The 15,710-nt window shown below is 55.3% G+C and overlaps 2 protein-coding genes across 2 annotated transcripts; both read left to right on the plus strand.

Moving 5' to 3' along the window:
* Positions 1-2,135: 2,135 nt before the first annotated feature.
* On the plus strand, positions 2,136-8,277 carry DBNDD2 (dysbindin domain containing 2). The gene is made up of 4 exons (XM_048963104.1): positions 2,136-2,269; positions 6,188-6,343; positions 6,811-6,954; positions 7,687-8,277. Exons 1-4 carry the CDS (start codon positions 2,227-2,229, stop codon positions 7,890-7,892), a joined length of 549 nt encoding a protein of 182 aa, XP_048819061.1. The 5' UTR covers positions 2,136-2,226; the 3' UTR covers positions 7,893-8,277.
* A 1,208-nt stretch (positions 8,278-9,485) lies between these two features.
* On the plus strand, positions 9,486-15,387 carry PIGT (phosphatidylinositol glycan anchor biosynthesis class T). Its single transcript, XM_048963103.1, has 12 exons — positions 9,486-9,655; positions 9,919-10,096; positions 10,871-10,998; positions 12,023-12,123; positions 12,257-12,343; positions 12,674-12,761; positions 12,845-12,942; positions 13,165-13,330; positions 13,435-13,635; positions 14,178-14,343; positions 14,477-14,560; positions 14,888-15,387. Exons 1-12 carry the CDS (start codon positions 9,490-9,492, stop codon positions 15,138-15,140), a joined length of 1,716 nt encoding a protein of 571 aa, XP_048819060.1. The 5' UTR covers positions 9,486-9,489; the 3' UTR covers positions 15,141-15,387.
* The last annotated feature ends 323 nt before the right edge of the window (positions 15,388-15,710 follow it).

The following is a 15,710-nucleotide window of genomic DNA, read 5'->3' on the forward strand; positions in this document are numbered from 1 at the left end:
GTTCTCAGCCTCCTCACCCTCCAGTTCCAGGGTTTCAAACCTATTACTTAGGGGCACCTGAGGAACCGAGGTAGGTCGGGGAGGGCGCCGCCTGCGTCGCTGAGGTGGGACGTGCTGCCATTCCTCTTCTCCTCCCAAGTCAGCTCTCTCGTTTTTACTACGGGAAGGCAGAGAGTCCACTACAGGCTGGGGGTTGCAATCTCTGCTTGTTTCTTGCAGAGAGTTACACCACCAGTCTATCTCCCTCTCGCAGTCCCTAATGGATCTTAACCGCTCCACCTCCTCCCTAAGCTCTACCACAAGGCTGAGCAGCTCATCCAACTGTTCGCACCTCACGCAGGTGCCATCCCTCCCATCGTCCCCCGGCAGCAGCAGACTCAGGCACTCCCTGCAGCCACAGACTTGGACCGCTGCAGATCTGGGCAGTCCCTCTGTCTGGGTCGCCACAGACTTGTTGGAGCGTGCCCGACGTCTGGTAGAGACCATGTTTGAACTTACAGTCACTGGGACAGCGGTGTTCTCTTGGGGCACGGCCAAGAGCATGGCCCTGCTTCCCCCAGTGCTGTGGGAGCCTCATTTCTCAGCAGCCACATTCCTGTGAGGGTGTTTACGGCTTTGCTCTCTCCCTGCTGTCCCAGACTAAAATCTCCCTTTTAAGGAGCCCAGGGAATGCGGCTGCTGCAGCTCCGCAGGCTGCTCCCTCGCAATTTATTGCCTCAGAAAAAAAAAGCCTTGCCTTGTTTTTCTCTTTGCTCCGCAATTTACCAAACGAGCCAAGCTGTGCCTCACTGCCAGCACTGCCTGTGAGGATTACGATCGATTTTCCCCACGGAATGATTCACCTGCCTAGCACCAGCTCACCTTTCACTGTGCAGCTGCTCCCTCCCCAGCTCCATCCTCGCCTCCCGCCCCACACGCCCTGACTCACCTCCTGTTTGTTGCAAACCTGTAATAGAAGGGAGAAACCTGACCGGGAGCAGCAGGAGGAACAAGTCACGTTGCATTTTCCCCTGATGACGACCACGCTTTGATGCTGGGTCCCCTGAGGATTTCTGGCAGGAGCTGAGTTCTGTGTCCCGGAAAGAAGATGTGTCATTCCCTACCTGGGCCAGTGACCCGCATCTCCTGGGGACACTTCCCAGGGACCAGGGCACTGTGGTTAGGATGGCACAGGACAATGCCATGGGCTTGCCCCAGCAGCACAATTGGGCTCCACCCCTGTGGGTATCAATCAGAGGTTTGTTCTCAGGGCTCCCTACTTCGAGTGGGAACTCTCCATCACCTTCAGTGTCCCTTCTTTCCCCTCTTGCCCTTTGGTAAGGAGCAGGCACGCTTGGTCACGAGTGAAAATCATTATGTGGGGCCTTATCAGTTTAAACGAAATAAAATGAGTGCCCTGCTGAGCTGCACTGCTTGTGCTGGAGAGCTGGGATGAGTCAGGCTGTGGGTGGCTGATATCATGGCTCCCAGCCCCCTCCCAGCCAGGCAGGATGGAGCATACAGATGCCTGCATGTGGGTCCCTCAGCACCACCAGTGCTGTGCCCACAGTGGGGACATGGGGAGCACAGAGCCCCAGGGACCTTGGGGTGCTGCAGGGAATCCTGAGCAAGGGAGCGGCTTCAGTGTGCCGTGGTGGGAAGCGGTGCCAATGGGTGCAGACATTGCACATAGCACAGAGCTGAGCTCATTCCCTGGCCCTACTCTCGCCTTCGCAGCAAGGGTCAGCTGGGGTGGCTGACAGGGTAGGCACACTGCCTGGTGCAAGCCAGGCCTGCAGGTACCCACATCCACACCAAAGCTCACCCCTTGTCACCAACATCACCTGCACGAGGTGACACCAGCAGCTGTGGGAAGCACAGGCAACAGGTCTCCAGCTCTGCCCAGCTTCTAGCAAGTGGGGCAGACAGCAAAGGCAGCAGGAGAAGGATGCAAACAGCGCCCGGCGATTCCTTTTAGCCAGAGGAAAAAAATATATATTAATAATAATAACAATAAAGGACACAGCGAGCAGAGCGTGCATCCTCATCCCTTGCAACGGGACCTCCGCACGGCAGCCAGACCCGCAGAGACCCCGCCGGGCTCCAGCATCCACGCAGCCCCCCGAGCCCCGCGCACCGCCCGCTCGCTGGCACCGCCCCGCAGCACCGAGCACCGCCCCGCAGCGCGGCCATGGGCGAGCGGCAGCCCCGCGCTGAAGCCGGCCCGGGCTCAGCAGCCGCCGCCGTATGTCGGGCGCCGGGGCTCGGAGCCGCAGCCGGCGGCTGCCCGGTGAGTGCTGGGCGAGGCGGAGTGCGGGGGAGCGTTCGGAGGGAGGGGGAGCGGGGTCGGGAGGGGGTCTGCCCTGTAACGTGCTGTAAGGGCTGCTTGCCAAGCGGCGATGCCCCCCTCGAAGTCCTACCAGCCCAAATCCTGGCTCGCCCCGCAGCTGCAGCCTGCCGGTCCGGCTGCTTCGGAAGGGGGATGCGTGGAAAGCCCCGAGCCCGGGATTGGGATGCGCAGTAGGGGCACCTGCTTGGGAAGCGACTGAGCTCGGGGACCTGTTAGCCACAGGACAGGAGCAGAGGCGGCTGTCCGTGAGCCCCCCGGAGCACCAGGTGCCCCCGCACCAGCAGGGTTTAAGGGATGAAGAGAGCGAGCAGAGCAAAGCACGAACAGCGGTGTGGGACGACTGGGAGCCGTAGCCGTCTGCGCGCCGAGCCTTTCCCTTCCCCACGCCGTGCTGCCCTCCCGGCTTTTTCGTCCTCCCGCGGCTGTAAGAATTGAATCAGGGCCCCGTAAATAGCAGGGTCTTATGACACAGCCTCTGCTGGGTAGAAGAGCTCTGGGCGGCAGGGATATTTTTAGTGCTGAGACGCAGGGGATTTGGAGATGCCTTGGAGGAGTGCAGGCGATGAAACCGCTGTACAGAGGGGTTACAAAGTGCCGCGTCCTCCCCGTCTCAGCCCTCCTCGCTTTTCCCAGCGAACAGCTCTGCCAAAACCACAGCTTCCCTTCCACTCTTCTGGTGCATTTCCTCTCACCAAGGCTGTGGTTATTTTTTGCTTTGCTGTGACACGAGGTCAGGAAAGCTGACTGAGAAGGGACCGTGCAGGGAATTCATGCTCAGGCGGCCATGGTGTCCAAGTATCCCATTTCCACGTGCTTTTCCTGAACGCTTCTCTGCAGCATTCCCAGCTTTCCACTCCAGCTGCTTCTCCCTAGGCTAAAGGAGCAGAGAGCCCTTGGGACTTACCCTTGCTCTGCCATGTTTTTACTGGGGCAGGGCCGACAAGAAGAGGCCCATATCTCTGCAGGGTTGCCTGGAGGATACTGTGTCAGTCGAGGAGCTGCATCTTCCCTGCTTCAGTCTCCCCATGTCCTGCAAGCCAGGCAGCTGGGGGTGCCCTGGTCCTTTCCAGAGGTGCAGGGTCAGGTTTTGGTCCAGGGCAAGTGCAGGGAGAAGGGCTGAGGTAGCTGAGCTAGATTGCTCCCACTCATTTGTTCTGTAGGGAACAGGGAACCATGCTTGGTGTGACCCCTCATTTGAACTCTCCTCAACCCCTTTTTTCCCTACTGAAAAATAATCTCGGCTCCTTTGAAATTTCTTCAAGGAATTGAAGAGCTGAAGAAAAGGCCGTTCCCACCCCCGTTTGGCCTTGTGCCTCCACTAACAAGCCTTCTCCTAGCCCAAAATACACCCCTTCTATTCACCGGCCCAGAGGGGGGTTTGTACTGAAATCCTGCAGGAAAAGGAGAAATGCAAAATGTGTCCATTTCCCACAGAAATACAGCCAGGCAACAGCAACACGTTCTGCTCCCAGCCTGAGTGAAGGCTTGGCGCCTTTCAGCCGGTGCCCCCTTGAACTCCGTTCTGCCCTCGCCCCATGCCAGCAGCATCCCTGGAGCTTGTCCCTTCCTCACACAGCCCAGCGAGCTGTGAGAGCCGGAAGGATCTGCGGGCAGCAGGGTGCTCGTGGCCCTGCCGTCGGGGAGGGCCTGGCTGTGCATGCAGATAAGCTTCTGGTCCCATGGCTGAGAGGCTGTAGCAATAACCATGACAATAGTAACGAAAGCCAGGCCACCAGCAGGTACTGACAAATCCTCCAGAGCACAGGGGCCGCATTGTGCGTGTGAACGTGTGGCTCGGTGGGAACATGCCAGCAGGATGAGACAATCCCCACACTGGCAGTGGGAGCATGACCGGCCGTCACATGGCGAAGGGCAGCGGCAGGGAACGCTGCTCTCCTTTATGTCTCCAGCCAGCACCGCTGGGCAGCAGCTACACTAGTGGGGCTGTTTGCTCCCTGCGTGCCTGAAAGAGCCCTGGGAGGCGGGGAAGGCTCCATCCCCGACTCTCACCGTGGTCACGGGTCAGGCAGGGCAGAGCTGTGCAGCTGCTGTGTTATGCACATAATAGCAGCTCAGAGCTCGTGCTCAGCACCCCAGCGAGAGCTTGAAAACAAGTTCATTTAAAAAAAAAAAACAAAACAGGTCCGGCTAATTCTTCCCACAAGAGAAATCCCGGCATGCCTTTGCTATGCACCACAGGAATGTTGCCACCAGCACTTGTCCTGGCTGACCCCATCGTGCCCTTATCCCATGTATCAGTCATGTGGTGGGGAAGAGAGGGGCAGCGGGAAGGTGAATGGCAAGGATCAGCCGAGCTCATGGCACTACAGGCAGCACCTGCTGGCATTTGGTTTATTTTGTATTTGTACTGGAGGAGAATTTAGAAACCCTCCATCTTACCTTGAAAGTAGGGTATCTTTGGGAAGGTGCTGCAGCAGCACTGGAATGCAGCTATGAAAGCTAAACCTGAACCCTGCTTCTGCCATCACGGCTATCAGCCTGGGCTCTACACCTGTATGGCTGCCCAGCGGCCAGACACAGCAAAGCAAAGGCCCCTTCAGGCAGCCGGGATTGCTGCCCTGGCATTGCCTTGCTGAGGACCGCAGCTGCTTCCAGGAAGTGTGTGATGGCCAGACCTGAGTGCTCTGTGCTGCATGAAGAATGTGGTTCAGCCGAAGGATGCCCCGGAGAATGGCATGCAGAGGGCACAGAAGCCCTAAAAGAGTTCTGAGATGATGTGACATTTATCCCCAGAATAACACACCAGGCCCACCACCTCCCTCCAGTCTGTGTCCTGCCACTAAGCGTTGCTGACAACCACCTGCTGTCTCTGCCCCTGCTCTACCAGACAGGGAGAGGATGCTGGGCGCTGCCTGCTGCTTGATTCCCTTCACCCCACCCCAGGAGTGGAGGGTTTGGGCTGTGCTCAGAGCAGGGGATGTTTGTTTGGTTTCCTTGGTTACTGCACTGCCTGCTCCAGTAATCACATTTTCCTTGTGCTGGCTGGGCCAAGAGCTGCAGGGAGGAAATCTGGAACAACTGAGGTCAAACACCAGCCTGGGAGCAGCCAGGGCCACTGGCCATGTGGCATCTGTGGCATTTGGGTCCTTGCCATTGTGGGTACCCAACCCGAAAGGGATGTACCAGGTCCTGGGATGCAGCAACAACTCCCTGCTGCTTTCCTTCAACAACTGCCCAAGGGCTTCTTCACTCCCATGTGAGCCAGGGACACAGGCACCGGCGCTGAACTGCAGGAGGAATTACAGGAATGAAAATGTTTGTGCAGGCAGAAGCCAAGCTGGCTGTGCAAGTAGGGGATGTGAGTGGGGGAGCCTGCGAGCGTGGGTGCGGCTGTATTTATGGCAATGGTGGCGGCAGGGGGGGCAGTGGGAGTGAGCGTGTGCAGGGGTAACAAGGCTGCTAATGCTTTTTATTCCTTATGCATTCCTCAGCCCAGGAAGCCTGGAGCACTAATGCCAATTCTTGTTCCAGGGAATTTCCCCTGCATGTTAATGTTCACAGACAACACTGATTTGCAGCAAGAAAGATGAATTTTAAACATGTGCTTAAAATGACTGATCTCACATCAACACCCTTTTCCCCCACCACAATTTACTTCAGCAGCAGTGAAAACAGCGTATGAGCTCCCAGCTCCTGGCTTCCCAACACTCAGAAGTGAGAGCCGACTCCAGCATGGCAAGTGCCACTGCCACTCTTGCACATAACATCCACTCATAGTGACCAGATCAATGTGCAAAGCAGAGCAGAGAGAACCACCTACCCAGTGCCGAGTGAGCAGACATGGGCAGAAGGGCTTGTCAGCCCGCCTGGCCTGACCCTCCTTGCCTTCTTCCCCAGACATGGAGCCGGGGCAGCGCAGCCTGGATGCAGAACAGATGCAGCAGCAGCAGCAGTTGAAACTACGGGAGCGGCAGAAATTCTTTGAGGAGGTTTTCCAGCATGAAGTGGATTTCTTCTTCCCCGTGTCTCACCTGCAGCTGGAGCATCGGAGACGTAAGTGCTGTGGGTAGCGGAGCAGGACTAGACATGCTTCAGGGAGCAGGTACAGATTAGAGATTGGCAGGATGTCCTCAGCCTAAATGGCAGCCAGGGACAGCATGTCCTGCACGGACAGGGCCACACATGCTGCGTGTGGGTGTGCACATGGATTACTCACTCCACTTAACAAAGGCACTGAACTGGGGTACCCAGGCTGGCTGCCTGCCTGGCTCTTCCAGACAGCAGTTTGGAGCTGGAGCAGGGATTGTGGTGACAGCAGAGTTTTCCAGGGGATGTTTTAAGCAAATGTGATTCTCATTTGGACCTCTTACCAGCAGGTGCAATTTGGTTCTCCACTGCAAGGCTGGCCTCCCATTTTGGAGTTCTTCATGAAATCCATGGGCCAGACAGGCTTGCATGGGCTATTGGTGCTCTTTGCCTGACACTAGCATTCACCTTTTTGCTGACCTCTGTCTCTGCAGCCCCCTTGGGGAGCATTTCCTCCATGGAGGTGAATGTGGACGTGCTGGAGCAGATGGACATGATGGACCTGTCAGACCAGGACACTGTGGATGTGTTTCTGGCCTGTGGGACAGAGGAGAGCAGCGTTTCTGAGCCCCTGACAGGTATGAGCCCTTTGTGGTCCAGACTGGGAGCTCTTCCTGCCTCCAGCATCTTCACCAGCTTCTTCTTTAGCCCTGGCCACTTTGACCTGTCCCAGTGCTCTGTGTACATGTGCACATACACACATCCTCCATACAAAGACAGTCACTTGGTGCTGGTTACCACGAGGTTGGCAAGACCTCACCCTGGGCTGGTCCATGCCACTATCCACCTCCACAGCCCAGAGGTAAAGACCCTGTAAATATGCTGCACTGCAGAAGATAAGAGAGCCCAAGCACAGACAGCCCCATGAGCCAGCAGCAAAGCTGGGCAGACGTCCCACAGGGAAAGCCCCGCATGCCAGCATCTTCCTCCCCACGCACATGTACTGCAGCGAGTCACCAAGGCCAAGCCAGACATTTCCCCAGCACATCCTGTGACTGCAGCTCATGGCCTCACACAGCATGGCTCTGAGCCGTGCTTCACACAAGACAGAGAAGGCTCTGCTACCAAAAATGGGGAAGGAATGCAAGGCAGAGCCCAGAGCCAAGCCAGGGGGGTGAGATGGGGAACGGCTAGAGCGGCCACACAGCTCCCACTGCACCCCAAAGAGGGGTGAAGGAGAAAATGTGGCCTACAGATTAATAACTTGGGGGGGGGGGGGGGGGGAGAAGGGGGGGGTTAGCTTTGAAGTTTTGGGGGGAAGAAGCCTCCAGAAGCCTTTTTCTTCCTTCTGTTACCTCTCTCTCCTCCAGGAGCAGATGCCAGCCAGTGCCAAGAGGAAATCACCCTGCAAGTGCCCAATGCAGCTGAGACCAAGTCACGCATTTCTTCCACGTCCTCTGTCTCCACGGATCCCAACAGCCTGGACACCAGCGAGGAGGGGGCTGAGACCCCCGTGGTGCAGTCAGATGAGGAGGAGCTGCAGGAGGACAGTCCTAAAGAGCTAGCAAGAAGCTAGCAGCCAGCTCTGCTCTGCACCCAGCCTCTTCTGGATGGACCTGCCAGCCTGGAGGAAGGAAAGCTGCTGGCACTCAGTAAACCCCATCCTGGACTGCTGCCTTGCAGGAGAGGAGAGAGAGTTTTCCCCTCCTCTCCCTCTGCAGGTTTTCCTGGCATCCAAGGGAGAAGCAAATGGGTATTGTAGGCTCCCAAAATTAACTCTTCAGGCTTTGCTGCTAACACTCCCTTGCTTCATTCCCCTCAAATGCTCAGCATCCCACAGCCCCACCATTCCCAGAAACCATCCCTTGGGATCCCAGCTCCCATTGTCCCACTGACAAACACCCTATCCAGACAAGCATTTAACAAAGGCATACAGAGAAATAACACTCCTATCTAACCAAGCAGTGGGTGTGTGTGTTACTGGGAGAAAACAGCACTGGGATGAAGGTTAGGTGGGGATTGCAGGAAGGAGAGAACTCTAAAGCAAGTGTGCTGGGAGTGCACTTGGGAGCAAACTAATACATTTCTCCTGCTATGCATCCCAGCTCCAGCACAGGGTGAAGTCCTGCATGCAGGAACAGGCAGCACAAACTTCTGTTTGCTCTGCAAAGCAGGTCATGTGTGGACGGGCAGGTCACCATGCAGTGCTGCATCCATGAGGCAAGCAGCCAGAGGCTCCAGCATGGCACAGCTGACCTCAGGAGATTTGCTGGTGACCTGTAACTACCAGGATGATTTCCTACGCAAACTGGCTGACAGAGTCCATCAGCACACACAGCATCAGCTGCTCCTCCAACATAGTACAGGATCATCATCATCCTGGCTGGAGGCTGATTTGGAGGAGTGAAGGAGGAGCCATTGCAGTGGAGCCCTGTTGCAGCTTGCCTCATTGGCTTCCTGTGAGCCAGGACAAGCAGGGCCTACTACCTCTATCAGCAGATGTAGGCCAGGAAAGTGCTGTCACTGCCCCCGCTGCGTCAGCAGAGCCACAGTCAACCCACAAGTGAAAGAGTGTGGAGATAAGCAACAGGGATGTAGGAACACCGTGTACTCAGCTGTTCCCCAGGGGAACATTCTTGCCACGCTGCAGGCAGGCAGTCCTGCACAGAGGGCACTGCATCTCTGGGTATGAGGAGCTCCATCATGGCCCTGTGCCAGCATCGTCACAGTGCGGCCTTCCTCCTGAGATTAGCACATGGAAGCAGCGTGCAGACGAGCCCACTCCCAAAGGAATCTGCTGCCTGCAGGACAGACACATCACAGGGAGACCAGAAAGCAGAAGGGCATTCCGAGGAGAGGGAACCGCGGGCAGTGAGGGCAGCGCTGGGCCTTGAGGACAGTCCTCGCAGAGCCCACAGACGGCAGGAGCAAAGGAAAGCTCTCAGAGGAGAACCCAGGCTCCTGCCACGCGGGCTATATGCATGCCGTCGCCACTGGAGCCGGCGACAACTCACTGCCCTGACCGGGCCCGGGCAACGAGACGGGCGCCGCCCGCACAGCGCGCCACAGCACCCAGGCAGCATCGCCGACCCGCACCTCCGCCGCGACGCCGGAAGCGGGCGCCATTGGGCGGCAGGACCGGAAGCGGAAGTAGGTGGGCGGGGCGGGCGGCCATGCTGGCGGCGGGGCTGTTGCTGCTGCTGGCGGCGGGGTTGGGGCAGGGAACAACGCGGGGCGTGCTGCGGGAGGAGCTGCTGCTGCGGCCTCTGCCCGTGGGGGACGTGGCCGCTGTTTTCCAGTTCCGCACGCGCTGGGACGCCGACCTGCAGCACGGGGCAGGTAGGGCGGCGCGGTGACGTCGGAGATGCGGGTGTGACGTCACGTGGGAGGGCGTGCGACGTCGCACGTGCTGTGGTGACGTCACACGGGGTCGAAGGTCGTGTCGCGCCACGTACCGATAAGGGAGGCGAGGCTACTCGGTGCTGATGCCGTGGGGTGCGGTGACACGGGAACAGGGCTGCGTGATTACATGGGGTTGATGATGTCAGCAGGCGGAGGCGCGGTGTCGCAGCGGTGACGTCATGGCATTCACACCCCCGTAGTCTCTCACTACAGGCTCTTCCCGAAGGCGCTGGGGCAGCTGGTTGCGGCACACGGCGTGCAGGAGCTGCACCTTGCCCTTACACAGGGCTTCTGGAGTACCCAGAGTTGGGGGCAGCCGCCCCTGGGGGCCCCTGCTGGCGCTGAGCTCTGGGTCTGGTTCCAGGACACCGTCCCTGAGTACGTACCTCCAGCAACCACTGCATCTATGGGATTGTAGCCTTGTCCAGGCGGGATGCAGGGCTGCAGATGGAGAGCAGGCAGCACATCTGTCCCTGCAGCATGGTGTCCATAGCCTCCTCTCCTCAGAGGTACTGCTTGCTGGGGCTCGCCTTCAGCTAGAAATGGTTTGATGTCAGGTGGAGTGAAGGACCTGTAAGAGAGGAGCAGCTGTAAGGAGAAACAGAATGGACCTGTGCTCAATCTGAAGAGCAGAGTGGTGCAGGGAGAGAAAGCTCTTGTTCACTCAAGGAACAATTCCCTCTTGTCTCTGTGATGACAAAGCTCTGGCTGTGGTGGCAGGGTTACACCCCAAGCTCTTACCCATGACTCACTTCCTCTGACTCCTATACACTATCTGTCACCATTCCCTGTCTCACGTTCCCTCTAGCTTGGCTGCAGCAGCTCAGTGTGGATTCACAGAGCTCTCGCTGTCCTGCCATCCCACTGAAAGCTGCCTTAAGTTGCCCCATCCAGCCCCCACCACTTGCTCACTGTTCCCCCAGCCTTACGTACCACTCACTGCCAGCCCAGCGACTGCCCCTGCAGTAAACACCCACATCTCATGTGTTAGAACAAAGCACTGGGAGGGGTGGACAGTGAGTGACCAACAACCTGAAAGCTCCTGAAAGCCAGTGTGGTCACTGCAGTATGTTATTGGATGTTACTGAATTAACACCTGTTATTCAGAGGCTCCAAGCTAATGAGTAATCTTTGGTGTCTGTTCTCACGCAGTGTTGACAAAGCCTGGAAAGAACTGAGTAACATCCTCTCGGGAATATTCTGTGCTTCTCTGAACTTCATTGACTCCACCAACACAGTCACTCCAACAGCGTCCTTCAAACCCCTGGGTGTAGCCAATGGTGAGCCTGACCCACACATCTGAAGAGCTGGCTTTGTGCACTGACTCTTATCCCTAGCCTTAGTTCTACTGCCCCCATGGCACATCTGGGTGCAGGTCCTGCAGGGACTCCTGCACTAGCAGTGTTTTTTCCTGCGTTGATGTCACTGTGATGAGATATCCCTAGAAAGGGAAATCCTGTGTCCGTGAACAAATACCAGAGAGGCTGGTGTTGTTCTAGCTTGCTCAGGAGAACAAGTGTTCCCAATGTTTCCTGTCAGCTAACCTTACTTCAGCAGCTGGCAGTGCCCTATCTGAATACAGACATATGTACAGTGGGGATTGCTAACTTGTTGGAAGCATTTCCTCTCCCTACTATTGAAGCTTATATTTATGCAGAGGAAACCCGAAATAAATATGTGGCAGGTGCTTGCAAGCCCTTAGCTATCTCTGAAACATGTTTTACAAAGCATCCAGTGAGAACTGCAGGATTTAAGGCACTGAAAAAAAATCTGCAAAGAAATACCCTTACTTTAGTCTTTCCAAATCACTCTGAACAAGTAGGATCTATTTCTGATTGAGATTGTGGCATTTTAGGCACCTTCAAAGGGTGCTGGGCTCTGAGGTACACTAGAGAATGGAACTGGTCTGCTTCTGCAGCAGAACCATAGAATAATTAAGGTTGGAAAAGACCTCTTAAGATTGTCTAGTCCAACCATCCACCTACCACCGATGCTGCCCACTAAACCAGGTCCCTAAGTGCTACATTTACACGTTCCTTAAACACTTCTAGGGATGAGGACTCTCCCACTTCCCTGTGCAACTTGTTCCAAACTCTTTCAGAGAAGAAATTCTTCCTAATATCCAATCTGAACCTCCTTTAGCACAACTTGAGGCCACTGCCTCTCATCCTATTGCTATTACCTGGGAGAAGAAGCTGACCCCCAACTCTCAGGGAGTCGTAGGGAGTGAAAAGGTCTCCCCTGAGCCTCCGCTTCTCCAGGCTAACCAGTCCCAGACTGCTAACTCTCCACTTCCCTACACAGGGACAGATCACCGTCTCCTGCGATATGCCGTCCTGCCCCGGGAGGTGGTCTGCACAGAGAACCTCACACCTTGGAAGAAGCTGCTGCCATGTGGCTCAAAGGTAATGGCGAGTTCTGTTCCAGCACTGGGATACACTCTGTGGAGCTAGGTGCAATTCAGTAATGTGCACAAGGAAGTCTCAAAGCCTTGCAGAGAGCAGACCACGGACTGAGTTTTTCCTCTTCCTCCTGCAGGCTGGTCTGGCTGTGCTGCTCAAGGCTGAGCGGTTGTTCCACAGCAGCTACCACTCGCAGGCAGTGCACATCCGCCCCATCTGCCGGGTAAGCATCAAGCTCAGTGGCTCCCTCCTGCTCCTCCCGCTTTGCTCCAGCAGCTGGGCAGTGCAGGGTGTCTCATGGCCACTTGGTGCTCTACAAATTGAGGAGAATTCAATTTTAGCAAGCTTTAACTGGTGCTGAGTTGTAGGAAGCTTTATCACCCCCTAGGGAAAACTAGTAGCCTCATTGTTGTGACTCTGCTCAGTGACATGATTTTGGCCACCTCCCCTGCAGTATCTCACACTTTTTCTGGTCTCATGTGCGCCTTGATGGGACTCTTGCAGTCCTTCTGTCTTGCCTTTCCAGAAGGTATTGAAGCTATCTCTTCCACAGGATGCTTCCTGCCTGGCTGTTTCCTGGGAGCTCAGGCAGACACTCACTGTGGTCTTTGACAGCTTTACCACTGGCCAAGGAAAGAAAGGTAAGCTCAGCACCACTATGCTGTGCTCCCTACAGCCCATCACTGCTCCCTACACCATCCATCACTGCATTTGCCTCCCACAGATTGGTCCCTGTTTAAGATGTTCTCTCGCACCCTTACCGATGCGTGTCCTCTGGCATCAGAGAGCAAGGTCTACGTTGACATCTCTCCTAAGAACAAGGTAACACCCATGGATGAGGGAGCTTCCTGCTTTCTCAGTTCAGTGGCACTGAAGCATCCTTGCCTCTTACATCAGGGACTGAGCTCAGAGGTGTCAGCAAGCGTGCTGAACTGGTTGTTGGGTGGGAAAGCTCAGGCTGGCTGCTTCTGAGTAGGGTTTTGCCCAGCACCACAATTTATTTCAAGAGCAATTTTTCTTTTCATGGTCCACTCGCTTTCTCAGGAGAAAGAGTTACTGGAAGTGACCCCCACACCAACATCTGTACACGAAGCAATTGTCCAAGGAGACAAGACAACCTATGCAGTCTATGACCTGCTCAGCCCTGTGCTCTTCAATACATCTCGTAGCCTCAATGTGCAGCTGAAGTGGAAGCGGCCTGAAGACAGCTGTGAGTGATCACAGCGTTATCTCCTCTGCACTGCTGGCCAGGGCTGCGGGCCCAAAAGCTCCTGTCATCAGCCTCTCATTCCTCTTTCCTTTTCCTTTCTGCAGCGGAACTGTCAACACCCATAATGCATGCTCAGCGCTATGTAAGTGGGTATGGGCTGCAGACTGGAGAAATCAGCACGCTCATCTACAACACTCACCCATACCGTGCTTTCCCTGTGATCCTGCTGGAGACTGTGCCATGGTATCTGCGACTCTATGTGCACACTCTGACTATCATAACCAAGGGAAAAGAAAACAAGCCAAGTAAGTAGACATTCCTGGCAGCATATTCCATCTGAATCCCTTGGCACAAGCAGCACATTCCAGAGATGGTTTAGTTCCCTCCCTTGGACCCAACAATAACTGGGTAACATGCCTGGGAAATGAAACATCTTACGGTGTTTTCCCAGCCTTCAGTCTACCACTCAAGATTTGCTTTTAATAAGTCTGTCCTATAGACTCACGTGGACAGTGTTTCATAAACCAGCAAGATGCTGAACCAAAGCAAATTGATTTGGGCAGTAAAGGAACCTTAATTTAAAATTGTTGACTTGATTACATTTTACATTTTTACCTTTCTTTTTGAACACTGACTTTCATGCGTCATCATTGCTGAAGACCAGCCAGATTTAGCTTTAACATGTCTTTTTTTACCCGTGCATCTTCACTTGCCCAGAAAAACTCTTGCCAAGACAGGGGAAACAAAATTATCCACTCTGTGGAGATCTCTGGGCAGTGTGAGGCTGGACATTCCCCTGCCATTCCTCCCCCCAGCCCATGCCACTGATATGTGTCTTTGGGGTTAGGTTATATTCACTACCAGCCAGCCCAAGACAGGAAACGACCTCACCTCCTGGAAATGCTGATCCAGCTTCCAGCCAATTCTGCCACCAAGATCACAATTCAGTTTGAGAGGGCTTTACTGAAGTGGACAGAGTACCCGCCTGACCCTAATCACGGCTTCTACGTCAGGTAAAGTCACCTCTCAGCTTCTCATTTCCTTCTGGGTTATGTGCAGCACTTGCTGCCTGGGTTTCTGGGGTGGGAAGAACTTTTGTTCTCTTCACTGGCAAGACTGACACCAATATATCCTTTGTCTTCTTAGTTCATCTGTACTTAGTGCCCTGGTGCCCAGTGTCATCGCAATGAAGGATGTGAATATGGAGGAGAGCCCACTCTTCACCTCACTGTGAGTGTGCCTTTCTGCTGGGAAGAGGGAATGTGCTGCAGGCCTGCTGCAGCTGTCATCCCATCTGGGCTTCACCAACCTGCAAAACCTCAGGGGTCCTGGAGGGTGTCTGTGGTGTGTCAGGGGTCCTTGTGAGGGAGGCAGCTACAAGAGGCAACTGCTGGTGTAGGTCCCCACTGCCTCTTCTGTGATTTCCTATGGGATTCAGAGGTCTTCAGGAGAGCCTGACACTAAGGGGCTGTGAGCACTTCCAGAGCCACGCAGGCCTGGGGCTGAACAGCACAAAGTCTGTCTTGTGCAGGCTGACTCCTGGCTTTCCTTCTCCAGGTTTCCTTCCTCTGATGGCTCCAGCTATTTCTTGCGCCTGTACACGGAGCCACTGCTGGTGAACTTGCCAACACCAGACTTCAGCATGCCCTACAATGTCATTTGCCTGACGTGCACGGTGGTGGCTGTGTGCTATGGCTCCTTCTACAACCTGCTAACTAGGACATTCCACGTGGAGGAGCCCAGCCGTGGAGGGCTGGCCAAGCGGCTGGCCAATGTCATCCGCAGGCTCAGGGGTGTGCCGCCCATCTGAGAGCTTGGGGCACGGCCCTGGGAGGAGCAGAGCCCTGCTGCCTCCTGCCTTTGCTGCCTGCATCCCTCTCCTGGGTCCTACAAGCTAAGGGATTGCTTCTGTAATTAAGGTGGGAAGCAGCTCTAAGCTCGTTAACTACTGAACTGCACTTGTACAGGGTTAGGAAACGTGTTAAGTATTCTGTTTGGGAGAAGGGGTAATTTATGTGCAGGGAATTATGCTGAAAGTAAACTTGAGCTGTTTTGTACATTTGTGCTGCTCCTCTTTGGGTTTGTTTCCTGACACCACAGGCAGAGGGAGCCCCGTGTGCTGTGGGGCTGCAGCAAAGTGCTGCAGTCAGTGGGAGCAGATGCAGAGAGCTATAGGGCAGCACAGGGATCAGAGGTGGTGCCACCTGCTCTGCCACAGTGCCACATTCCAGTGCCCTCCTTCCAGCCTGTACCACAGCTGAGCCACTTTACAAACGAACCATCAATTGTGGGCACTAAATTGCCTGCTTGTCCCCTCTTTCACCCCCAGGGTTCACTTGCCAGCTCAGAGCAGCCATGAGCACACAGAGCCTCACTTGGC

The sequence above is a fragment of the Lagopus muta genome, chromosome 16 (genome assembly GCF_023343835.1).
Source record: "Lagopus muta isolate bLagMut1 chromosome 16, bLagMut1 primary, whole genome shotgun sequence".
Lineage (NCBI taxonomy): Eukaryota > Metazoa > Chordata > Aves > Galliformes > Phasianidae > Lagopus > Lagopus muta.